We start from the raw sequence: 25,787 nt of genomic DNA, 5'->3' as shown, positions 1-25,787 counted from the left end.
CACCGTTAGACAATGTGACAGGATTCCCTTGCCCGCCTGGGTTCTTTTGCCCTGCAGGCACATCTGTACCACAACCATGCCCAAAAGGAACATTCAGGTGGACATCTTTCAGTACCTCAATTAACATCGAATGATCTGAAGATGTAAAACAACAAAAATAGTCCAATATTGGTGGCTAAATAGTGCCCATTGTGTGCCTTTTAGTATTATTTGAATTATTTCATATGTAATCAAATCCATTTACAGTCAAGATGACCTATGATCAATTCAAATTCCACCTCTGCTTTCAGTGAGCAGATCGGCATTGTTGATCATTCTTTGTGTCGAGGCTGTACACCTGGCTTTTACTGTTCACAGCCTGGCCTTTCTGAAGTGTCTGGACCCTGCTCGCCAGGTAAAAAGTGATGCTCATTATTATGTTATGTCAAATGATTTATTATCCTGCTTGACTTGAACACATTTAAATGTTTCTACTGCTAGGTTTTTACTGCTTAGAGGGATCCCAGTCTGCTACTCCAATGTCAAGTGTATCGGGAGGTGTTTGTCCGGCAGGCCACTACTGTGCAGAGGGCAGCAGTGCCCCCTCACCTTGCCCGCCTGGTTTTTACCAAAATAAGACTGGAGGAAAAAGCAAACATGACTGCAAACCATGCCCTCTTGGTAATCAAAATGTTAATACACAAAACTGACATTTCTGACGATATCCTCACTGTCTGAATGTCTTTGCCAGGCTGGTTCCAGGATTTGCCAGGGCAGAACGAGTGTAATCCCTGTCCCCCTGGGTTCCACTGCCAGCCTCTGAATCCCAGCCCCACCAGAGGGAGCTCTGCCGGAGTCTCCAGCCCTCTGCCCTGCCCAGCTGGTTATTTCTGTCCAAAGGAGGAGAGTCCACACAATCAGCCACTCCCGTGCCCCAAAGGCAGCTACAGCCCCTTGCAGGGTCTCACTAGTGCAGGTAAAATAACAGAACTTTTATAGGAAATAGAGACAAGTGCAGTTATGTTGCATTCATGGCTAGTTGTTGTATTTATTTAATTTAGATTGAAGTCTAAATATGGCAATGAATGCTTGATTCAGACACATGATTTATGGTAATTTAATCAACTATTATTCAGACCTGAGGTTCTTTTGATAATTTGCATATCTGGAAATGCATTTGTTAAAGAAATTAATATGAAAGGAATTATTATATATTAGATACAAAAATATACAGAAACAAATAGGATATTCTAGTTTTAGCTTATTTATCATATGAAAAATACAAAAACAGGTCTGAGTTGTGTTGATGCACAATAGTATTGCTGTTCTTCCTTTCATAGTTTAAAAACAAAAATCAAAGACTATATTGAGTCATTGAGTGAATGTTTACATGCATTTTGTTACTTCGGTCTTTCTGCTGTGTTATTCTAGTGCCCTCTAATATAGTTTACTTCACACATTGATACCTTTAGCCACATGCAGCACCCTCAGAGCTGTGCTGATTGATCTTGAGCTTGTTTTGCTGTTAGAAGTGAAGTGAAATCTGTCATTGTCTGTGTTTGCAGGCCAGTGCTTAGTATGCCCGGCAGGGCAGTTTTGTGGCTCTGAAGGTCTGGTTGAGCCTTCAGGATCGTGTGCTGCTGGGTTTCTTTGTCTGACGGGTGCCAAAGTGCCAAACCCCACTGACAACAGAACTGGATCTCTCTGTCCACCTGGGATTTTCTGCCAGCAAGGTCTCAGAGCAGGTAGATTTATTGGATAATAGAATTAGATACAGTGAGAGTGTTTTGACTAAATTAGTTGATAACTATTGTCCTTGATGTAAATATGTAAGAAAATTGTGTATGTTTCTGTATCCTGTTTGTTTGTATATGTGTTTTTCTTCTTGCTGTTACAACCAAATTTCCCCTTGTGGGACAATTAAAGATGATTCTATTCTATTCTTCTATTCTTATCGTCACAAGCAATGAAGTGATCTTACTAAGAGTCTCTGTCTGTACAGCTAAATCTTCTAAATGGCCAGATGGCTACTTTGATGTGCAAAGGATCTGTTTAATATCCTGTAATGACACTTTACATGTTCCTATAGGGGAACCACACCCCCAGTGGCACTGTACTTAAACTGAGACAACAGCACATATTCACATGTTACTGGGACTATTCACTTCAACTGTGGATCACAGCCTTTTTCCTTTGCAGTACCTCTAGTGGTCTGTTAGAGTCAGAGAGAAAGATCAGCAATATCTCTGCTACTTCAATCTATTCATTTGAACTCTATTTAATCTTTATTAAAATATTAATATTCTATGGTAGCACATATCATGCTGTAGGAAAATCCCAGAATGGCACTGTCAGGGCGCCGGTTTAGCTAACTGGGATGAGCAGGTGACCATATGCTGCATGTCTTCCCCTTTCTGTCTCCCTCTATTTTCCTGTCACTCTTCACTCTATCCTTTCAAATAAAGCTGTAAAAAGGCCCCCCAAAATGTCAGCTGTAATAATTTAACTTTTATGTGCATAAATCTTTGAACAACACATTGTAACTTGTAAATTTCTGTATAGAAGTTTGTTTTTCTTTTACTCTGTTGTCTTCTAGGTGATTGCTGGGTGGGCTTTTATTGTGACTGGGGCTCCAGCAAAGCAGATCAGGCTGTGTGTCCAGCTGGTTTCTTCTGCCCCAGTGGAACACCAGCACCGGTGCCTTGTCCTGCAGGAACATTTAGCTCTCAAACGGGCAACACGCATCAATACAACTGCACCATCTGTACCCCTGGATACTACTGTCAAGGTGGGAAATATGGATTTACCTGCAGGGATCAGCAGTAATCCAGAGAGGAATCCATTACCATACTTTGCTACCAAAATATTTGCAAGATCAAATTCACTTGTGTTCACTGGTGATTCTTTAAAGTCCTTCTTGGATGATTATAATAATCAGAGCAAGCTTTATAATTATGAGGAGCTTATCCAAAGTCTCTTTGTCTCAGCCAAACTAACTGAGACATTGTTTCACAGTATCACAAAATTGTTTTAATTATTGATGTCTTAAGACATTTAAAACTACACAACACGGACTTTCCAAAGTTGCTAAATTTCTTTGTTAATTGCATCTCTGTGCCCGAGAGAAGTGAAGGAGAGAAGAGACAGGGTCGAGTGGGTGGAAATGCATGTCAGGGGATTTGTGACAGAGGCAAGAGTAAAAGGGAAGATTTACAAGATGGTAGTGAAACCTGCCATGATGTATGATGTGGAGATGGTGGCACTGACAAAAAGTCAGGAGGCAGAGGTGGCAGAGCTAGAGATGCTAAGATTTTACTGGGAGGGAGGACAGGATTAGAAATTAGTACATCAGAGAGTCAGCTCAGGTGCAGTAGTTTGGAGACAAGGTTAGAGAGGCAAGGCTGAGAGTTGGTTTGGGTTGTGCAAAGGAGGAATAGAGGAAATATGTTAGCAGCAAAATGAAGAAGAAGAAGAAAAAGAAACTGTAATGTGTGTACTTATTCTTTTTCTTAATGTGGCTCAGGTGAAGCTACTGTCCAGCCTGTGCTGTGTCCTATTGGTCACTACTGCCCTGCAGGTCTGACTCTAGGACTGGAGTTCCCTTGCCCACCTGGGACTGTGCAGAACCACCTTGGAGCATCCAGTCCTGAAACCTGTCTCTCCTGCCCTGCTGGTACATAAAAACATTTTGCTTCACCATAACCAGTATGACAGCTTATTTTATTTCTAATTATTGTTATGATGACTTTATTTTATTTATGTTGCCTGCAGGAATGTTTTGCTCTCAGTCTGGGCAATCCCAGCCGACAGGTCTCTGTGAAGCAGGATACTACTGTCCTGCTGGATCAACCAGTCCAAACTCTACTGAGTATCAGGTGATGCTTGTCCTTTGTGATGCTGGCCAGTAAAATTTACCTAATGATTTTAGGGGACCTTCAACCTTTAACTTAGTATTACAGTCTTATTTGTGAAGAAAAAACTCTTTTTTGGCACGTCATAAATGGTCTTCCAGTGGTACCATCAGGTGTGATAGACACTATAAGAAAAAGAGCCACATTTCCAGGATACCTTCTGCAGTGAAATACATTCTTCTACTCTAACCCTGTAAAGCCTAAACCACAATAAATTGTCATAAAATTCATTTTTTTTGGAAACTGAAGTGTTTTTTAATCTAGTGACAAATTAAATAATGCAACAATGTGCAATTTATTGCTCACAGTAGGACGGCATGTGTCTGATTGTATGTATGGAAAAACAAAAATCACACAGATGATGTACAGGTGTAAAAAAGTCATGTATCACATATGATACACTTTTTTTTTTAATTTCTTTTATTTAGATAATTAAAACTTTTTCTTACTTTTTTCAGGGAAATTCGTCTGGAAGTCATCTTTGTCCACCTGGCCTGTACTGCCCTGCAGGCACTGGCTATCCACTCCCCTGCCCTGTTGGTTCTTTCTCCATCGCTCAAGGACTAAAGGGAGTTGATGAATGCACACCCTGCCCCCCTGGACTGTTTTGTGACAGTCCTGCAATAGCAGAGCTTTCACAAGCGCTCCCGTGTCAGGCTGGGTAAACACTACTATTACTCTTCTACTTTTCAATTTCAAATCCACTCTTTCTCAGAGTGGATAGTGACTTTTTTTTTAAAGGCCTTTTAATGTCTTCCAATCACTTCAGTGTCTGCCAATAGTTTGGTTTCTTTCTCTTCTGGTATTAGACTGTAAATAAGAAGACTGGAACATTTAGGCATATTGTGGAGGAAAATTAAAACACAGAACAATTCAGATACGTTTTTCTTGGCTGCTGCTAGCTATTAAGGGCTTCTGTTTTTTCATTCAGTTTAACCTGAGTGAATTAATAAAGCCAGACTTTGTGCCATGAGCTGCACTCTGCCGTACTGCAAAACAAGAAACACACACACACAAAACATAATTTGAAATTGTGGCTGAATGATTTCCCCTCACTTACAGTTTTGCTAGTGGCAGCTTGTGCCAAAATCTATACGCAGTTTGTTTTCCTCTGTTTGTGCCTACAGGTATGTGTGCTTGGGCGGCAGCTCCAGTCCCACTCCATCCAATGGTCCCCATGGCTACCTCTGTCCTGCTGGCCACAGCTGTCCTATTGGCTCAGCACATGAGGAGCCCTGTGAGCCTGGCACTTACAGTCCTGCCCCGGGAGCAGCCCGTTGCTTATTATGCCCCAAAGGAACCACGTGTCCATCGTCAGCCACTAAAGAGCCCTCCGCCTGCCCCTCTGGTGAGGATGGTAAAAATAAACGTTAAGTCAGTCACAAATTAAATATTTTTAAACTTTTAGGTATAGCAACAGTATTGTCCAAATTTGTATTTCTGCAGTAACATAAAGTAACTGCTTTCTCTTTAGGTCATTTCTGTCCTGCTGGGACAGCCCTGCCTCAGCCCTGCCCTTCAGGTACTTTCAACAATCAGACAGGTGCCCACACACTCTCTGCCTGCACACCCTGCCCCTCTGGACTGTACTGTGCCGCATATGGAGCCTCCATACCACAAGGTGAACAGAGATTAAAATTTTGATTTAACAAAACTTTGGCTTTTTAGCAAAATACTCACATCTGCATCCTCACATGCCATCAAACTGGTAGTGTCACCTTTTTCTTTTCTTTTTTTCCATCCAGGTTTATGTTTGCAGGGTTATTTCTGCCATGGTGGAGCTATGGAACCAGCCCCTCACAGCTCTGAAAACTTCCCCAGGAATGGCCCTTGCCCTGTGGGCCACTACTGTCCAGCAGGGTGCCTCTCTCCAATTCCATGCCCTCTTGGCAGCATTCGCAACTCCACGGGTACTTCAGTAATGTTTGCACATGTCATGAAAAGGCATTTCCATGCTGCTGGATTTGAATTTAAAAGAGATCCACTTCTGATCTCATGCTGTCTGCTTCCCATTATCTCCTTCACAATATTCTCTGACTGTTATCTATTGTGCACCCATCATAGGAGGTGTGTCCATGGAGAGTTGTTCTTCCTGTCCTGCTGGCCACTACTGCTCTACAGACGGTCTGGCTAGCCCCAGTGGTCCTTGTGCTGCTGGTTTCTACTGCCCTTTTGATTTCTCTTCAACTACGCCATATGCATTCCTCTGTCCCAAGGTAAGGTTGAACATATAGACTTCTCTCCAACTGAATTACTTCCCCATGTCTTCTCTATTATTTTCCAGACATATGTGTAATAAATGGTTGTGCCACGTAGTTTAATATCAATTTTCTGCTAAATTGGGTGCCACTTCTCTGATGTTCCTTCACCTTTTTCATTCCAACTAAGGGCCACCACTGTCTGCAAGGTTCTTCCATGGCCTTGCCTTGTCCCACAGGAGAGTACCAGCCTAACCAGGGATCAGACAGCTGCATTCCCTGCAGACCTGGTTTCTACTGTGAGGAGGCCATAGTGGGAGATCCACTACCCTGCCCACCACATTCATTCTGCCCTGCAGGTATGCTGAAAAGAAGCTCTTGACAATAAAAGATTTAAACTTTTATTTATAGCTCACTGACATATTCATTGACATGAGACCAATATTAGTCTCATGTCTTTCTTTTGACAAGAATGTTAATCCACTTGGTTTATTTCAAAATCAAGATGAGATGACCAATAAAGGCTTTTGTTTTATCCCACCTTTTGTTTTTCTTCTAGGAACAATGGTACCTCAGCCCTGTCCTAATGGGACATACACCCTTTCAGATCTGGGAGGTTTACAGGAAGAGAGAGAGTGTTCACCCTGCCCTCCAGGAAAGTTCTGCAGGTACACAGTCCCATGCACGTCTTGCACCCTCAAATATTCAGAAACAGTGCACTGACTTAGATAAACATACAGCTAGGCCCATGCACACCTTGTGTATACAGACATATTTATTTATTTTATTTATTTATGCTTTATTTAACAGTAAGTCCCTTGAGAATAAAATCTCTTTTTAAGGGAGACCACGCCAAGAAGACACACCAATACAAAATTATAAATTTACAAATTAAAAATATTTATTGATAAATAAATAAAGGAACATAACAGCATACATACACTATCGAACCAGATACCCTAAACCCCAGTTCCAAAAACAAAAAGCAAAATCTGGATGGTACCATATGTTGCTCTAAAAGTTGTATATGCCTTCAGTACCTTTCCATTTTGCCCCAGTTCAGCTTCTAAATAAGATTTGGCCCAGAGAACCGAGTCTGACTAAGAGAATATAATGCCTTGGATAGATCAACAAACAAGGCAGAAAAATGCATTAACAACATAATTTGTAACCCACACATATTATGGTACTATGAACTGATCTAAAGCCATCAAAGAGCTTATTGCAAATACCAGAGTTTTAACAAGAGTGGAAAGTTTAGCTATAATTCTTTAAAATGAAACTTTTTAGAAGGGGAGAACATAGGCTGCTTTACAGATTTTAGAGCAATATTAGTCTGGACACTAAATCACCCTAAAATCTGGAGAAATAATAATATGAGGAACAGGCTCAGCAGTTGCATCAGCTGTTAGCTTTAGATGACGGGGAATCAGATTGGCAGGTCCAGATGACTTTTTTGGATGAATGGATTTCAAACCTTTTGAAGAAATTGATCTAAAGACAAATGGGTTCTTTTGATATGGAGGTAATAGATGAAAAAGACATGGGATTCAAATTAGAACTCTGAGACCACATTTTCATTAAAAACAGAACTAGCTGATAGAAAATGTTCATTAAGATACCCAGCAATATCAGCTTTACTGATAATTTTAACTGAGTTTATTAAAACATGGAGCACGACAGCAACTTTATCTCTTTCAATAATTCAGAAAGGTTATTGCGGTTTTAAATGGATCTTATGTAGTGCTGTGATTTGGATTTTCAGATCGGAGTTGGACATTTCTTTCTTAAAACTTGTTCATCGATCATCTCTCCTAGAAATCCTATATTGCTTTATAATAGCGTCCATTATGTTAATTGTCATTATGTCAAAAATGTTGGCATGCAGGCTAAACATCATGCATTATATTAACTCTATATGACCAATGCATAGCTCATATAAAATTGCTGGTTCTTAAGATTTTCAAAGAATGAGACCTAGTAACATAAATTTACAGATTTAATTTTAATAACTTATAAATTATTCATAAATTGTTCTCTTAGCCATTTTTAATTACTTCCAAGTAATTAAGATTTTGCAAAGCATCACAAATTACAGCGGATGATGCGTTTAACATTTAACATACATTGTATCTCCACTGCCCTTCCTGTCATGATCAACTCTTTGAACACTGTAATCATCAGTTACAGTGCTCAAAGACAAACACTCACTGTTATCACATCAGAATGCACAAGTATGTCATGATCAGTAGCCACGGTTCACTGCCAAAACTAAATGACTGCCTTCATGTGCATGATCATAATCAACTCAGAGTAAACATTAAACAAGAAGAGATGATGTTATTATCTTTGTATTTGTTAAATGGAGCATACGTTTCAGATTCTTCTAAATTAATTATGTGTGCATAGGCATATATTTCTGGCTGCATGGAGTGAATCTTGTGGTTTTATGTACTGACTAACTAACTGTATGTTTCCTTAGGGGTGGTAAGATCCAAGGTGTTTGTGCTGCAGGGTATATCTGCGTTTCTGGAAGCACAGATTTCACCCCTCAGGGACCAGTGTTTAACTTAACCCAGTGCCAGTGGGGTGTGCAGTGTGCTGGACCGTGTCCACCAGGTGCAATATGCATATATAGAGAGAAAGATATATAATTTTAAAAACTAACAATGTAGAAGAAACTACCAACAAATCAATGTTAATGCTTTTATTCTCTGTAGTTTAGCTAAATAAATTGTTAAATACCAAATGTTTCCTTTATTCTAGGTTTCTATTGCCCCGAAGGCACAAAACAGGCTCGGTTGTGTCCTGCAAATACCATCAGAAGCTCCCCAGGAGGTGCCAGCCTACAGGATTGCTTACCTTGCCCACCCCAGTATTGGTGCAAATCTGGTATGAACTGAGTGAAGTTTTGTAGCCATTTTAATCAAGTATTAAGGGTAAAAATACAAAATTTTAATCAAGATACTTAAATTTTCTGATCTGATGAAAGAGAATAGGAGAGGCTGATCTCTTCTTGTAGCATAAAAATTGTTCGTGTATATACCAAGTATCAGAAACCTGTTTTCCTCCTAAACAACTTTTTGTGATGTTTGCTTGCAGGAGACCCAGTTGCTCATCTGTGTCCTGCTGGTCATTACTGTGATGGTCTGCCTGGTGGCGACTTTGTTGGAGGGACTGGTGCCAGGCCATGCCCTCTCTACACTTATCGAGCTTCTCCTGGAGCACACAGCAAGGGTGACTGCCTGCCATGCCCACCTGGTTCACACTGTAACAGCACAGGTCTGATACGCCATATCCTCATGTTTTAAAAGATGAACTCAAATTTAATCTATAAATGTAACAGATTCCTTTTCCTTCCCTGTAAAAGCTACACATTATTCCATTCTGTTATTCAGTTCTGATTATACCCCGTGCCTACAGTATGGTGCACTGTAATACATTTTAAAATACATCTGTAATCTTTTTTTCTCTGTTGGGTTTTAATGCACATCTGCAAGGGCAATTCAAAGCCAGCTCCTTTCAAGACTGCATTAATGTCCGTATACAGTATATGGTGCACATTATCATAGTTGTGCCTAAACTATGAATGAAAGAAATATGATGTGAGGGAAGGCATTGAATTTTAACTCTTCACATGAGGCCACGTGCACTGAATTTTCAAATAAAAAAACAACAACCTTGTTTCTGGTCCTCTCACAAAAGTTTATGGTTGACACTAAATCATATTGTTGCCTTAGCTAGTGGATAATGTGCAGCAGGTTGTTACGGTCCTTTCTTTTGCTGCCTTTGCTGCCTTTGTGGGAAGGCTTATTAAAAAAACTTTAATAATTTTAGCAAGCTTTGTGGTTCATATATCTGTCACACTATATAGTGATTTGTTGTTTTTAGAAAATGGTTGTTGTTGTAGGGCTGACAGACTACTCCAAACATCCCTGCCCACCTGGCTTCTGGTGTAGTGGGACTGGGCCTCCTATCCTCTGCCCCGCAGGCACCATGAGGCAGCTTCCGGGAGCTGCTGCACCCAGCCAGTGTGAACTCTGTGCAGGGGGAACCTTCTGCCCACACCCCCAGGATACAGGAAAACCCAACGTTGAAGGGATACCCTGTCGGGCTTCCTATCAGTGTCCTGTTGGTGGGTTTCTCAGAATAGTTTTATGTGAAAGCTCATTTTAGCCTCTGGATGCGATGTCTGAACCATTTTAAATTCCTTCCTTTCCAAACATAGCAGTGAGTGTTGTAACAAGTGTTTGATCATAATCTAGGTGCGGTTTCAGAGAGGCCATGCAGAGCTGGATCGTACTGTGGACCCCAAACTGCTGAGCCTGAAGCCTGTCCAGAAGGTTATTTTTGCCCTGAAGGATCTCATTCCTACAACAGTCCCAAACAACTGTGAGTACACGACAGCTCTAACAAGCTAAATCTGGCACAAAGGCAAGTGTCCACTCTGTGTGATATAAAAAATGAGAGGCTTTAAATGATGAAAGCTTGATAGGTTTTGACTGATTCTACTTCATGTGGTTTAAAGCTTTATAAATAACCCTGTTACCATGCTCCACAGCTGTCCATTTCCATACTATTGCCCAGCCAACAGCTCTTCCATGAAGTCCTGCGAAGGCGGCTCTATGCCTGCCAACACTAGTGGGCTCAGAGGGTCCAAAAACAGCTGCTGTATTGTGTGTGAGGGGGGCACCTATCGTCCATCTCTAGCCTCCATTCTGCAATGCCTTCCTTGTCCACCAGGATACTTCTGCCCCCCAGGTACTTTATATACGTTTTGGCAGGAATTTTTCATCATCCTAAATGATCTCGATTGTACAGTATTTCTCATTTCATACACATTTAATGCAACAGGTGCAGACAACTACAAGAAAAGCCCTTGCCCTCTTGGCTATGTTTGCCCTTTGGGATCCACTCAGCCGATATCCTGCCCACCTGGCTCATTCGGCAACCTCACTCGTGCTGAGAAAATGGATGACTGTCGCCTGTGTCTGGAAAACACCTTCAACCACCTGCCTGCCCAGAAGGCCTGCTTCCCCTGTGGTAGCTCCTCCACCTCACAAGCTGGTTAGAGCAGTAAATAACAGACTGATTTTAAAAGTTTTTATAGTAAACTTTGTTGCGAGGAGTTGGAAATCAGGACCACAAACTGCCATGCCGTGTGTCGCTTGCTTTCTCAGGTTCTTTTTCCTGTACCTGCATTGGCAAGAACCGTGCTTTCCAGTATTCAGATGGTTCATGTTTGTGCAGAACTGGCTTTATCTTCTATAACGAGCTGGATTTTAAAATATCTACTGCCGATAGTGAATTGGACTGTCAGCCTGAGGTCAGTTAAAACCATTAAGGTATTTGGTTTAATCTATGCATTTTTTTCCTCAATAATGCGTTTGTTGACTCAAAAAACTTACACTTCAACTTGACAGTGTGAAGTCTAAGGAGCTTGGAAAGAAAAGCGTCTGGACTTCTTTGAGTTGCTTGAAGACGTTTCACCTCTCATCCGAGAAGCTTCTTCTTCAGTTCTGAATGTTCTCAGATGAGAGGTGAAACGTCTTCAAGCAACTCAAAGAAGTCCAGACGCTTTTCTTTCCAAGCTCCTTAGACTACGATGACCTGGATGACTGAGAACCTTCACAGACATATTGACAGTGTGAAATTTTCTAATTTTCTTTTTGTTCCTGCGCAACTCTGTAGACTCACCTGCAAAACACCATTCATGTGTCTAACGTTAAAAAGAGCTTTTCATGAATCACATGAAAAGCTTTCCACTTTTTAAACCAAAAAAAAAAAAAAAAATCCAGTCAAGATTTGAAGTTTGACTCACTCCCTTTGCAATACGTTTTGCCTAGAAGACTATAGAAGACTATACTATGGTGTAAATGAAGGTTCAGTCACACATGATGCAACATATTGCAAAAACCTTGTATGCCCTTTCGGACGTCTGAGTTTTTGTTTCAGGTGAACAGACGATGTGCCACAGGAGAGGTGCGCTTGGCAGCATCCAGAGAGTGTGTGTCACCGTCCCTCCACTCCTGCAGTATCACCTGTGGACCACATGGAGGAACTCTGGATGCGGAGATGGGCATGTGAGTCACCTTATCACCTTTTTCCTTTACCAAATCATGTAAGCCGAGTCCGATTTACTGTTGCTCTGTAAAAACTACTAAAGCTACATCTAATAAAGAAGTGAATTAGGATTCTAGCTGGTATACAGCCTGATATGTTGCCTTTCTGTCTCTTGCCTTATCTGCACCCCAGCTGCCAGTGTGAGCGATACGTGTCTGCTGAGGAGCTTTGCAATACATCCTGCCTTTCCAGACTGCCTCAGCTCTCTGCTCAGCTTTCACCAGATGGACACCTGCTGCTCAGCATCAAAGAAAGCCATAGCATGGTCTGGGCAAAGGTGATGGAAGGTTAACATGGGCCACTGACAACTGTTGATCAGCTACACCTTGCAAGGATATCCAGCTATCCAATTCAATTATTTCTCTTATAATTAGTGATCAGTTACTCTAAATGTGTGCGGGAATGAGAGGAGGGATACTTGAAAAACAAGTACAAATACAACATTAGAACTGTACTGACGCAGCCAAGCGACTCCTCACACTGTAGGGTTTAGCTACATCAATTAGTAGGCAGAAAGCTTGGCACAGCATTTGACAAGGTTTCAGCATGATGTGAAAAAATGTTGCAACTGCAGATTTTGTGATATCATTGCATATGATGAAGTGACAGTGATAAATAGTGAAGTCTGCTCACCATCAAAGAAAAAGTATTTCGTTATTCCAAGTTATTCCAGCAAGAGGTTTTTTCATTTTCTGTGAGTTTCATCATATATACAGTGTTGTGCAAAAGTCTTGAGCCACCCCTCGTTTCTTTATATTTTGCCAGATTTGTGATTTTTAAAAGTTGGCTTGAGTTCTCCAGGTTTTCTGTTTTTCCAGGGTTTTATTTTAACATTGCCTTTTTATTTGTATCTTTAGGCACTTTGTTATTCGCAGGTTGTCACAAAATCACATATATTGTTTTCCTATTTCTTTGGTTGAAACTATGAAAGATCCCAACGATAACAGTTTAACAGGCATAAAACAGTAATTTTTGCACCCACATGCCAATTCCCAAGGAGTTATTGGCTGAAAACATGACATATGACAGCAGGGTATGCACTGTGTCCTTAAAAATGAGGAAACTGAACCAAGTGGATGACCAACAAAGAAGGGCTAAGCCTAACAACTTTCTGTAGCATATATGAAGTATCTTCAAGTCATTTCCTTTAGAAATAGGAAAAAATCCAACAAAGTTCTGACACAGGACCCGAGAAATGCATGTGGCACTTCAGTTGATCCATGTGCTGTTCACCGAAGTCTCATGAGACATGGTCTCAGCAGAAGGGTGTCTGTCAAGAAACCATAGTCAAAGAAGGGAACGGCAAGAAAAAGCACATGCCAAACTGTACAAGAACTGGAGCTGTCGTCAAATATTTGTCAAACTGTATAAAGCAGGTCCCATATGTTGGAGGCTGTGTCATGGTTTGGGACTGCATTACAGCCTGTGCTCTTGGAATCTTGTCAAAATTGATGGAACCATGCAGAAAAGTACTGTCACATTTTGATCCACCATGCAGTACCACCTGGAAAGTGTGTGTTTGGCAGCGGCTTCACTTTTCAGCATGACAATGATCCCAAACACACTGCCAATGCAGTAAAAGCATAACAGGTAAAGCGGATGGAAAACCACACAATGGCACAGTGTCGTTCCTTCCCAGAGCTTGGACCTCAACATTACTGAGGCAGTGTGGGACAATTTTGACAGAGAAAAGAACAAAAGACATTCAAAGACACGCTTTGAATGTCCTTCAAGAAGCCTGGAGAACAACTCTTAATAAGAGGAAATCTTGCCGAAGAGAGTTCAGGTTCTAAAATAATAAAGGTGGCCATGCCAAACATTAACTTAAGTTCATTAGAATTCTACAAACTGCGTTTTTGCCTTAAATAATGTATATATAAGTTCCATCTACTGTAATGTAGTGTAGTGTAGTGGCAAGTGAAAGGTAGCTGGCTTTGTGGTTGGGTCAGGAAAAGCATAAAACTGTGCCAAATCAAGCAATTTGCAGAGCTACCCCATTTGCAACAAGGGTGCAGCCAAAAGCAGCTTTATACTGTATTTCCATTAATGTTTGTACATGTTTCACCCTCAACCAATCGCAGCAGATGGATGCTCCTGCCTGAACTGGAGGTTTCCTCCTGTTAAAAGGGAGTTTTTCCTTCCTGAATGATTGCTCATAGGGTGTTGTTTGATTGTTGAGGTTTTTCACACTGTTATTGTAGGGTCTTTAACTTTCTTACCACTGAGGTGACTGATGTTATGATTTGGTGCCATGCATATAAAATTGAGTTGAATTGAAAATTTAATTGAATCTCTGCACCTATTTTCCTAATAAAACATAAAGAAATAAGGTGTCTCAAGACTTTTGCACAGTACTGTAAGTGTGCATGTTATTTGTCTAACAACAAAAATATCTTTTTCTCAAGTTAAGGATATTTTTTTTATTATTGTGACCAAGGTGTAGCATGGCATTACTGTGAATGTGTATTGGAACACATACTTAACACTACATATAAATAAAAACTGACAAATATCAGCAACTGGAAAAACTATAGTTAAAATAGAAACACAGTATGGCACAATTGTTCCTTACATTATGTTTTCTCTCCAACATAATAGATACAAAATAACATGCGCTTTTCTAGTGTTGTAGTTTGTGTTATTTCCTTTTATTTTCAGAGAATAACAAATATTTTAGGACCAGATATCCATTTAAAGAATATTGGGAAAACACACTTGGTCCAGTTTGACTCTGAAGGAGTGTTTGGTTGGATTCCCACACAAAAAGATGTCATCAATCAGTTTCTGTCAGGTGATTAGAGCTGACATGTTGATTGATATATTTTCTTTTGCCATGCAATCCGTTTGTTTTCTGTATCTACCACCAATTAACTGTAAACATTTTGGCTTTAATTGGTTGACAAAACTGTGCAATCTGTGACACAATGCTATCTCTTCACTGAGCCAATAGAAGTCCTAAAAACAAGACCCAGAAATAGAAGAGACACAGCAGATCTGGCTGTCTTACCTCGAATCCCCAACCCCATTGCCTGTCTTTCCTCTGGTGACATGCTCATTTTTCATCTCACCATCAACCACACAGGTACAGCTGTTTTTACTTTTACCATGGTTTTATCACAGTGTGTGATTTTTTTCTTTTTTTTTAAACCACTGTCCTCTTACTTCTAACTTTGAATTCTCTTAGACCGCCATCTCAGCCACTTTCCAGTTTATCAAAAAGACCACCTGTTTAACAGCAACCCCAGCTGGGACTTTGGTGCCTTTAGACATCTACAGATACTCATGAAGCAAACAAACTTTAACTCCTCAAGGTAACATATAGGTAACAATCCTCACATAACTGTGGGCACACAGAATCGTTATCTCATGTTCTAATTTGTATTCCTCTTCGTCATCTTTCCATTGCCAGGTTTGCCCATGTTTTTTCTGAAACGGGGAAGTACGTGTTTGTTGACAGTGTTGTCCCACAGTGGAGTCTGGTAGTGGTAGTCAGTGAGGAGGGGACAGAGTGTGGCCCCAGGGCTGCTGTGTTTCAACCCATGACCCCAGCACAATTGGTCAAGCACGGGATTGTCAAGAAACACAAACTAAACCTTCTGCCCGACTGGGGAGTGATTGCTGGTGGGTATTTGTATTGCTGACTAACTGTTTACAGGGGTATTATTGTAATGAATTAGCTTTCACCATGACACAATGCTGACTGTGTGCAGGGATCCTTAGTCTGCTCTTGGTTGTGGTCGTAATTCTGACCACTACAGTACTAGTTTTGCGACCTAGCAAAGCAAAGCTTGTCTCCCAGTGGAGGATAAAGCCAAAGTGGCGCAGCCTCGGGGAGCCTTTCTGTCCGGTGGAGTGTGCATGCAGCAGAGAAAGGTATACTGGTGTGACAGCAGTGCTGACGTTGTGTTCTAAAAAATACATAAAACACTTTTAAACAAGTGAAAATAAACAAAATTCGAGTCTTTGTTTTTCAGCTTAGTGGTCCCAAACCAAGGTGATTTCCTTGGTAGTAGAGGTGTTGGAGAAGGAGCAGAAGCTGAGGAGCCTGCTATTTCAAAAGGAGGTAAGCCCCTTGTTTAATACTGTGCCAGTGCTTTTTGTTTTTTTATCTATCTATGGGTTTTCAAGCAATTGCAATAAATGTGTAACTGTGATGGAGAGTAATTTTTTGGCCTAAACATGCTCTAATTTGTATTCAATTAAATATGGTATCACAGTATATGAAACTTAAGTCTGAAATGCATTTAAAGTTTACTTTTATGACTTACTGCAACTATGTTTTATCAAATTCACTAAAGAAATTTTCTGTACCTCTTGGACGACTTGGCCAATAACCAAAGACTAAAAGTTTTCCAGAAAACTTTCACTAAAACAAACTTTGGCAGCTCCCTTTCATCGACTTTTCACTACATTTGCCTTGTTTCTTTCTAATCTCTGATAGTGGAGGTGACGGTAATGTTTCTCAGTTGACGCTTATTACATTATTCATGCAGCTTGATTGGGCGTTTAAATGCCAATTGGCCTAGCCATTATGAAACCATCACGCATGACCAGCTAGCAGTTAACAGCCTATTCCACATCTGATTGACGATAAAGAAAATAATGGCTTATATCATACTGTAATGGCTTGTGCTGTTACCACTAAAGAAAGCTAGACCGACTCCACTAAATTACTATGGAGCCAAACTGAGCTTATAATTTCAATGTGCGTTCATGCTTCACAAGATCATCTCCTCAGATCTTAAAGATGTCATGATGAGGCCCTTCTGTTATTTTTTCAAGCCATTTCAATCTTTCCCATTGTTGACATTTACTGGCCTTGTTTAGGAGGAGTGCCAGGGTGCTGTGATTTGGAGGAGTTTAATGTGAAGACTCTTTACGACAAGCTGGAGGATCAGAACCTCCATATAGCCTCACAGCTGGCCCGGCACCGCAAAGACATACAGGAGTTTTATAGAAACATCTGTCAACACACTGAATCATTCAAGGTGAGTTTTAATATTGTAATAAATAATGCATGGAATAATCCAGTAAAGCTGTTGGATAAATTATCTTGCCACCACAGTTCATGTTTAGTACAAAACCTAAAAGACATCCATCAGGTGGGGATGCCTGTCGCCCTGAGGGTAGGGCAGGTCATATATTGATCGGTTGATTGATGTATTGCTTTACTGGTGGATTGGTCTCTGGTTGCTTCAGTCTGCATGCCAAAGCATCCTTGGACAAATAACTGACCCCAAGTCATTGCCAATTCATTCATCGAACAGTGAATGTTCGATAGGAAGCGCTTAGAAACAGGACAAAGGGGCAATGTAGTGGTTAGCACTGTTGGCTCACAGGGAGAAAGTACTGGGTTTAAATCCACCATCCGGTGTTAGGATGCCTGGGTCGTTGAGCCAGGGTTTTGAGTTTATATATTATTTATCATTTCTATGCTTTGGTTTCTTTGTTAGAGTCATGTCTTATGGTTTGACTCTGTGTAATCCTTAGTTGCTGTCTCCCCTGTCCGCTATATCCCCGTGTCCAGTCAGCGTCTGTGTCTGCCCTGGTCCCACGTCTCTGTTCCCTCTGTTGTAGTGCCTGCATGTGAGTCTGTGTCTTTTGTTCAGTCTGTGTTATGTGTTTCCTGTTTTACTTTGAAAGTCTCTGTCTTATCTCAGTGTGTTCACTTTACGCTTCCTTGTCTCGTCAGTTCTGATTTCTCCCAGCTGTGCTCTCCTTCTGTGTCTCATTCCCCTCGTTACTTCCCAGTGTATTTAAACCCTGTGTTTCTCTTGGTCACTGTCGTGTCGTCCCTCATGCTGTGTGGATCTCCCTTTGTCTCACTGTGAGTTTTGTTTATGAGTTTCCAGTTTAGTTTGCTTTTTTAATGACTTTCCCCTGCCAGCAAATAAAGCTGAGTTTTTTGTGTTTAAACCTCATGCCTGAGTGCCTGCATTTTGGGTCCAACTCCTGCCTGCCACACAGCGACTCATGACATCTGGAGTTTCCATATTTTCCATGTTCTCTCCATATCTGTGTGGTTGTCTCCTCACACAGTTCAGAGAGTAGTTAAATAGTCTTTTCGTTCTACCATTAATAAAATAAAATAAAAAAAAACAACTTTGCAGCTGGGACACTACAGCCTGCAGATGGCAAATACGTTTTTTTATTAATAAAATGATTAATAGCAAACTCCTTTTAAGAGGTGAAATCAAATTAACATCTGCAGTACATTTGAGCAATGTTTACAATGACTATTCTTATAGGATCCTTTACACCTGGAATGTCAAACTAATTTTATATTCTGGCCCTTACACTTCATACCCATGCTCTAGGCAACCATGTTTGCTGGGAGTCTGGCTGTGTCCCATTTTATCCTCTAGCATGTGAGACCCCCTTACACTGATTAATGGTGCCTCATTGCATTGCTGCTCTCACTGATACCCCAACTACTTTTTATTATTTGTTTACCATCAAACCAGCACCTCAAAGAGAAGCGGTTTGAATCCAAGAAGTGCTCCTTCTCATAAACAGTTGAAGTCATTTATTTAAAGTTTCAGTTAATGTTTTTTGTTGTTGTTTTGTTTTGTTTATTAATGATGAGTAAATCACTTACCACACTTTATAGGTCAGTTATGAACCATTAATAAGAACAACTTATGGACTTGCTTGTCCATACATAACACATACATAATAATGCAATCTTGTTCCCCTCAAGGAAACAGAATAAAAATTCTTTATCCTTCTTTCAGAATGCCTTGGAGAATATGGATCATAAAAAAATGAGCCTCCTTAAAGAGATATTAGTTCATAAAACAATGAAGGATGAACCATCAGGCAGCAGTGTGGGGGAGAGACATACACAAGGTAAAAATAAATGATGATGATCATGAGGATGAGAGTAATGTCTTCTACTGAAGATGAATGACCGTCTCTAATAATAAGATAGATCATTAAAGGGATATTTAGTCAGTCTGGGAAATGTGAATTCTTCATTTCTTGTTGAGAACCACATGCACGCATCATAGCTGTAAAGTTACAGACAATTACTTTAGCTTAGCATAAAACACCAAAGTGTAAAGATGATAATATGTGGTTTGTGTTGTGTTTTGTGGACCATCACACAGAAGCATGCTGGCTGTTTCTTGTTGTGCATTAAGAGAAATGGAAATTTATGTCACAATTTAATTTTTTTTTTGTATGTAACTGAACATCTCCATCATTCAAGTTGAGGCCTGCATGTCATTGCTGGGAGCTCTGGTCAGGTCAGTGGAAACTCTCTTATGCAGGCTGACAGGAGACGCTTGGCAGAACCAGGATTTGTCTGGTCCCCTGTACTGTCACACAGGTCATCACGATACCAGAGAGTGTGAGGCGCAAGCTGGATACATGCAACCCAATGACACTAACATGTGTTTGATGCAGGTACTGCAGTGGCATTCTCTCTGTATTGTGTATTTATGATATAAAGTAGAGAGTAAATTCCTCACTCAATGATCCACAGTTTTCCTCAGTGAATGTGACCAAAGCAGGAGCTCTTCCACACGAGCCCGGTAAGGAATAAATCACTACTTTGTATGCATGTACAATAATATCAGAATATTACACTGATCAGGCATAATATTATGAACACCAAGAGGTGAAGCGATTATTTCTCTTTATCATGTCACCTGTTAGTGGGTGGGATATGGGAGCAAATGAACATTTTGTTGATGTGTTTGAAGCAGGAAAATGGGCAGGCAAAAGGATTTGAGCAAGTCTGTCAAGTGTCAGATTGTGATGGCTAGACGAATGCGTTCTCTGGAGCATCTCCAAAACTGCAGATCTTGTGGGGGAAGGAAGGAACTGTGGTGAACCAGTGACAAGGTCATGGGCAGCCAAGGCTCGCTGATGCACAAGGGGAGGGAAGGCTGGCCCATGTTATCACAAAAGAGATTAGCTACTGTAGCTCAGATTGTCAAGATAGTTTATGCTGACAGAAGGGTGTCAGACTACACAGGCGTCGCAGTTTGTTTTGTGTGGGGCTGCACAGTTGCAGACCAGTCAGGGTACCCATGCCTCTGTCACTACTGAAAGCTCCAACGATGGGCACGCGAGTATCAGAACTGGACCACGATCAATGGAAGAAGGTGGCCTGGTCTGATTAATCATATTTTCTTTAACATGATGGCCGCGTATATGTGCATCACTTACCAGGGGAACACCTGGCAGCAGGATGCACTATGGGAGGCAAGTCAACAGCGGCATCAAGCATCTTTGGGTTGTGTTGGACAAACAACTTACAGGACATAACAGATGTGTTACTAACATCTGATCCAGATACCAGGTGTCCATAATCCTATGCCTGGTCAGTTTATAGTGTGTTCTGCTAATGTTATTTCTCTGTGTCCTAGACCATATACAGAGCACAGCTCCTTCTTTAAGTGATCATGACCTGTCCAAGCTTATCATGATATCACCTCTATTCAAGACCCTGCAGGAGATCCAACAATCTTTACAAAATCTCACCATGGATGAGTCAAAACAATATTTTAGCAATGGTACAGAAACATTATAACGAGATCTCTAAAACACACATAATATTTGATCAATGTAACATATACCAAGTTCTAAAATTATCTCTTTTTTCCCCCTTTTTAGGAGTTGCAGATAATTCTGCAAAGGGGAATTATGATGGGCAGCTCATCCCGACTGCACTGGACAACCTCTCCCCACAGGACTCTGCCATTTTTTTGTTTGGTTGTCAGGTGATGCAATTGCTTGAAAACTGCCCCATGTTCCCCAGTGCTCTTCTCCTGCTGGCCAAGTCGATTCCATTCGCTCCATCTTCCTCTAATGGGGGTCTACTGTCACACTGCTCCAGGGACTTTTATTTTGATGCGACCAATCAAATCCTGTATCTGTCAGAGGCAAAGCTTCAGCACGTGGGACATTTCATCTCTGTCATCCTGCAGTCAATGGCCCACATAGCATCTGGTAATCAGAGAAAAACCAATAGAAGACAGTTCTGAAGGACAGTATCGTGTCCTCGTTTGGCAACTGTCATATAGTACAGAGTAATATCCCTGGCAATTAACTTTGAAAGCACAAAGTATGTAATCTTCTTTAAAAACACTGATATATAGATTTGTATATGTATTTTTTAATCCAGGATCCAAAGCCCAGAGCTTTATGCAAGCACTCCATGAGGCCATTTCAGTTCTAAGCCTTCAGTTGTTCAATGTTTCTTTCAAATGGAGCACAGCAGAGGTGTGTAAGTGCTCTTTAAACCTCACTCATCATTCTCATAGTATAAAAATGGAGGCAGATAACATTTTATGCCTTCTTTTAACAGTCCAATTTCGATGCTTTGAAGGGGCGGAATAACACATTAGTTGAGGAATTTCTCAACATTAGAGTTCCCACTGAAGCCCGCTTCACTGAGCACCTATTAGCTAGCAGGTTGGTGAGACAGATAACGATTACAGCAGAATAAATGAAGTTTGTCATTTCAGCAAAATATTTATATTACAATATGTAATATTTCTCCCTTTTTGCCAATTCAGACTCAAGAAATACAAATATTTCCAGCTGGAGCAGCTCATTTCTGAACTCAAACATACTCCAGCTCAGACCACAGACAAAGGTATGACAACTATTGATTGTAATAGTAATTCAAAAAGAATTACTATTACATAAAATACTCACAGGATTTTCACGGTGCATTTATTGCTGTAAAACAATAAATATCACATTAAGGGGTCTTTGCAAAGCTACTATCTAAAAGTAAAGGGAAAATAGACCTTCACCAGCTTCATAAATAAAATAGTTCATATGCTAAAGGTTGCAAAATTAATTTATTTAAAAAATTACAGTTGTGGCATTTGTTGTCAGTATAGGAAAATGTATAAGGAGCTGCGAACAAAACATCATCATGTGTTGATCAGCTGAAATTCTGTGGACATTTGTTGCAGTCTTGTACTATTTTCTTATGCATGGACTGATTTGATGATTTAAACTTCTGCTTTTGACCATGAAGCCTCAGTGACATCAGCAAGCGGTCTTGCGAAACAATGCCCATAATAATATTCCAGCCCTAAAAGTTGATGAACAAGCCCATCTGTGATTTCATGCAGATGTTGTTCATTTCATTTTTGCCACTTAAAACATAAAACATCATTAAAGTATCATATGAAGTCTTGGAGAGATTTTCTGTTTTGTTTTTGTTTTGTTTTTACGCTGTTAAGCACCTAAAAGACTTTTGTTTCAGTGTCCTGGTGCACAGAGTTCAAGGTTTCCATAAAACCATGATATTGAGGGCTGAAGTGCATTGGGTGGTTTTTGTGCTTCATATATTCACATATTGTTTGGTGTTTCTTTTGTTGTATTTTCCATTCTACAAATCCCAGACACAAATTTTTATTCTTTTTTTTCAGGTTTACCACCAAAGGGGACACCAGTGCAGGTAAAAATATAAAAAATGAAACAGAATTTTAATTTAAGTGAACCGTCAACCATTATTTCTCTTCCAGATGTCATGTATAGAGGAAGAAATTGATCGCATGAATGAGTCGTTCTTGCTGCTGAGCACGCAACTACAGAAGAGAACTAATGTGAGCACATGGCTAAAGGAAAGAGAGAACAGCGCTGGAAACCATTCTGCAGTAATTAGCTGGAACATTATACACTGCACATATAATTACATAATCCAAAACATGAATCTCTGTGTTAATTTAATTGTGTTGTGAAGGGCTTTTAAATGATGTCTTTGTGTTTTGATTTCATCCAAGTTTCACTTCAGCGTTGTGAAATGATCTCGTTTGATTTTGCCAGTATCTGCTATTACTGCATTTCATACATATAAATGGCACATTGCAGTGATTGAATGGTGATAACTCGTTTTAATCTACGATATTCATGATGATGTTCAGCCTTGACTTAAAAGAGAAATGCGTAAATCAGTATGCATGAACGTGATCTGTGTCTGAATTTGCATTATTGCTCGAGACTATGTGCATGAACTCAGTCATATCTTTACGGCACATCATTTACATTACATGCTCTGTGATCTATTCTTCTGCAGAGGGCAACTCCAACAGACATGCCAAGCCTGAGTCGTAATGGAACAATCCTGCTGGAACTGAAGAGACGCTATGTATTACAGCGCCTCAATGAGCTCCAAATCACATTAGGCCAGATCACACGATGCCAGCAGCATGACAGCAAGTCGAAAGATGGGACAAGAGGCTGCACACAAACAGACAGCAGCACTACACAGCAGGGAGAAAGTGAGAATTATGGTAGTACAGATGGCTTGAGCCCCAACGATGGCCAGCGGCGGGACAGTATTTCAGCTAGCCACAGTCACAGCCAGCAAGCCGAAGAGAGCAGAGGTCTTGATAGCTATAAACTGGAGAGTCATATTTCTGACCAGAAGAGTAACACTGTCCAAAGCAACAACGCTGACACATTATTGGGCTGCCAGACGCTAGGCACTCAAGATCTTAATGTTCCAGGAGAGCAAGAGCTAAAAAGGCAGCCTGCAATAGAAAATACAACAAGCTAAACAGATACTGATGACATTTGAGTGCACAACAATCTGAATGTGGACAAATGATCAAGGTTTTTTCCTTTTTTGTGCTCCTTCATGTTAGACCTCGAGTGGCTATTTCTGTACAATATTGTTGTTTTATTCGAGTAACGATACAAGTGACCTCTGTCTTCATTTTGGTGCACTTCGTAAAAACAATTCATCGTAGCTCCTTTCAATTATGTGTGGATCCAGACAAAAGTAATTTGCAGCTGCAAGGAGTGGCATGACACAGTCTGTCAGCTTGTCCAAAGAATTTCTTAGTCAGGAGTTAATACTGGTCTCTAAGACAGATTGTGCTCATTATCATATTCTAGTTAAGACAATAAAGCTCAGCTGATTGAACACAAGGTGACACCGGTGCTTCTGTTCTACTTCCTGATCACAGCAGCTTCTCCGCCGTGTCGAGGTGACAACCCGCGTGTTTTTCATGAATATGTAATATTAAACTACAATAACTCTTCTCTCTCTTGCACACTTACAGGTTCTGAACTTTATGCCCCGAGCTGTCGTTCTAGTGAGATTTCTCTGTAACCAGCAGATTAATCGAGTGGAACTAAACGTAGCTGCACAATTCGAAAGGCACCGATTTGATTTTGCTCCAAAAAGAGAAGTCTATGTTGCACAACTGCTGTCTTCTTCTGGTTCAATGATTTATTTGACGCATAGCGTTCTGGGTCTTATAATAGAAAGTCAGTATTCCTACAGGGGGCTGTGAGCCAAATCAGAAGGTCAGATGGAACAAGTCTTCACTTACTATCAGTGTTAGCTTAGAGGTCTGTGCCAAGTCCCCCTGGTTGAATCTGGCATTGCCCCGTGGCTCTGTGTATGTGTGTGTACACATGTGAGGTGTAGTTCAGTGACTCAATGACATTTCATGCCTTATCAATTAGATTGGCTCTGGTGCCACTGATTTTGCATTTGTGTCCAGAGTACCTCGCAGTGGGACATGGCAACATAAAACAACTTACTGGGCAGCTCTGAGTGTGTAAATCTTTGTGGTTATTTACTACATTAGGCTTGCTCTAGTTGGTTAGATGAAAACATGGGTTATTTTTAGGATGAATGGCTTTGTGTGATGATTGTGTAAGTATCTGTGTGCCCATATGCATAGAGTAATGTGTCTGATCTCAAAATTGTTATTTTATCCCATCTTCCCACAACGATTTGGTAAAAAACTACCAAAATGCACACAAATTTATGCAACTTGGATTTTTTTCCTTTTAGTTTTGTATTTTTCTAGAAAATCCAATACATTCTGCAAAAAAGAACAACAAGGATCATACATGCGCCCACTTCAAAAGAACCATAAAATTCAAATTGAAATAGGTTGACTTCAAACGTCCACAAATAATGTATAAAGCAGCAAACAAACAACATTCAAAACTTGTTCCAAATAAGACCAAATCATCATGACCTGAGAGGAAGCCTAATGTTTAGCAAGCCAGCAGTGAGGAATGATGTAAAATATCACAGGCTTACAGTGTCAGGAGTAAATGTGTGGAATACATTGTGTAGATGAAGAGAAGTACATAACTTTGCATGTCTGTTTAAAAACCAAATGCTAAGTGTTTAGATTACTTCATACTGAGTGTACTGTGAGGATTGTTACACCTTTCTTCGTTTCACTGGCCAGAATAATTGTCAGAATAAACTAAAGGTAATTTTCAACACAGTGATAGCATGTGAAATATACAGATATAGTCACACACTGAGAATGAATAGAAATGACACATGAGTGATTTCAAACTGCAGTATTAAGAGGCTTTTCTAGCAAGGAGCACATTAGATATACATCAGAATTTCTGGCATGTGTGATCCATGGCTGTCTGCTGTAATCACGGTATAATCTTGAAATCCTTCCAAATCCCTAGAAATCTGCTCTGTACAGTGAATCGTCGAGGATGCCTGCACGCACACACATGCACAAAGAGGCATAATTATCGTACAAACATGAGCATGCACATGTACTCTCAAACCCACTCATTTGCACGTTCATTCCCTTGTGCAGGCTGTTGGTTAATG

The 25,787-nt window shown here is 40.5% G+C and overlaps 1 protein-coding gene across 1 annotated transcript; it reads left to right on the top strand.

The window, feature by feature from the left end:
* On the top strand, positions 1-24,413 carry LOC113036654 (uncharacterized). Its single transcript, XM_026193068.1, has 43 exons — positions 1-97; positions 291-394; positions 481-660; positions 731-955; positions 1,545-1,724; positions 2,576-2,767; positions 3,503-3,652; positions 3,751-3,854; positions 4,349-4,551; positions 5,018-5,238; positions 5,365-5,511; positions 5,636-5,800; positions 5,955-6,106; positions 6,279-6,447; positions 6,648-6,756; positions 8,571-8,707; positions 8,855-8,980; positions 9,191-9,370; positions 9,999-10,223; positions 10,354-10,480; positions 10,650-10,849; positions 10,943-11,155; positions 11,269-11,414; positions 12,044-12,171; positions 12,344-12,488; positions 14,870-15,002; positions 15,162-15,293; positions 15,396-15,522; positions 15,621-15,832; positions 15,922-16,084; positions 16,186-16,274; positions 17,039-17,199; positions 18,946-19,060; positions 19,422-19,618; positions 19,698-19,746; positions 20,587-20,733; positions 20,834-21,169; positions 21,345-21,442; positions 21,528-21,634; positions 21,739-21,818; positions 22,609-22,637; positions 22,705-22,785; positions 23,256-24,413. Exons 3-43 carry the CDS (start codon positions 519-521, stop codon positions 23,736-23,738), a joined length of 6,525 nt encoding a protein of 2,174 aa, XP_026048853.1. The 5' UTR covers positions 1-97; positions 291-394; positions 481-518; the 3' UTR covers positions 23,739-24,413.
* The last annotated feature ends 1,374 nt before the right edge of the window (positions 24,414-25,787 follow it).

The sequence above is a fragment of the Astatotilapia calliptera genome, chromosome 14 (assembly GCF_900246225.1).
Source record: "Astatotilapia calliptera chromosome 14, fAstCal1.2, whole genome shotgun sequence".
Classification (NCBI taxonomy): Eukaryota; Metazoa; Chordata; class Actinopteri; order Cichliformes; family Cichlidae; genus Astatotilapia; species Astatotilapia calliptera.
The sequence above is the reverse complement of the archived record's forward strand: the minus strand, read 5'-3'. Positions and strand labels throughout refer to the sequence as shown.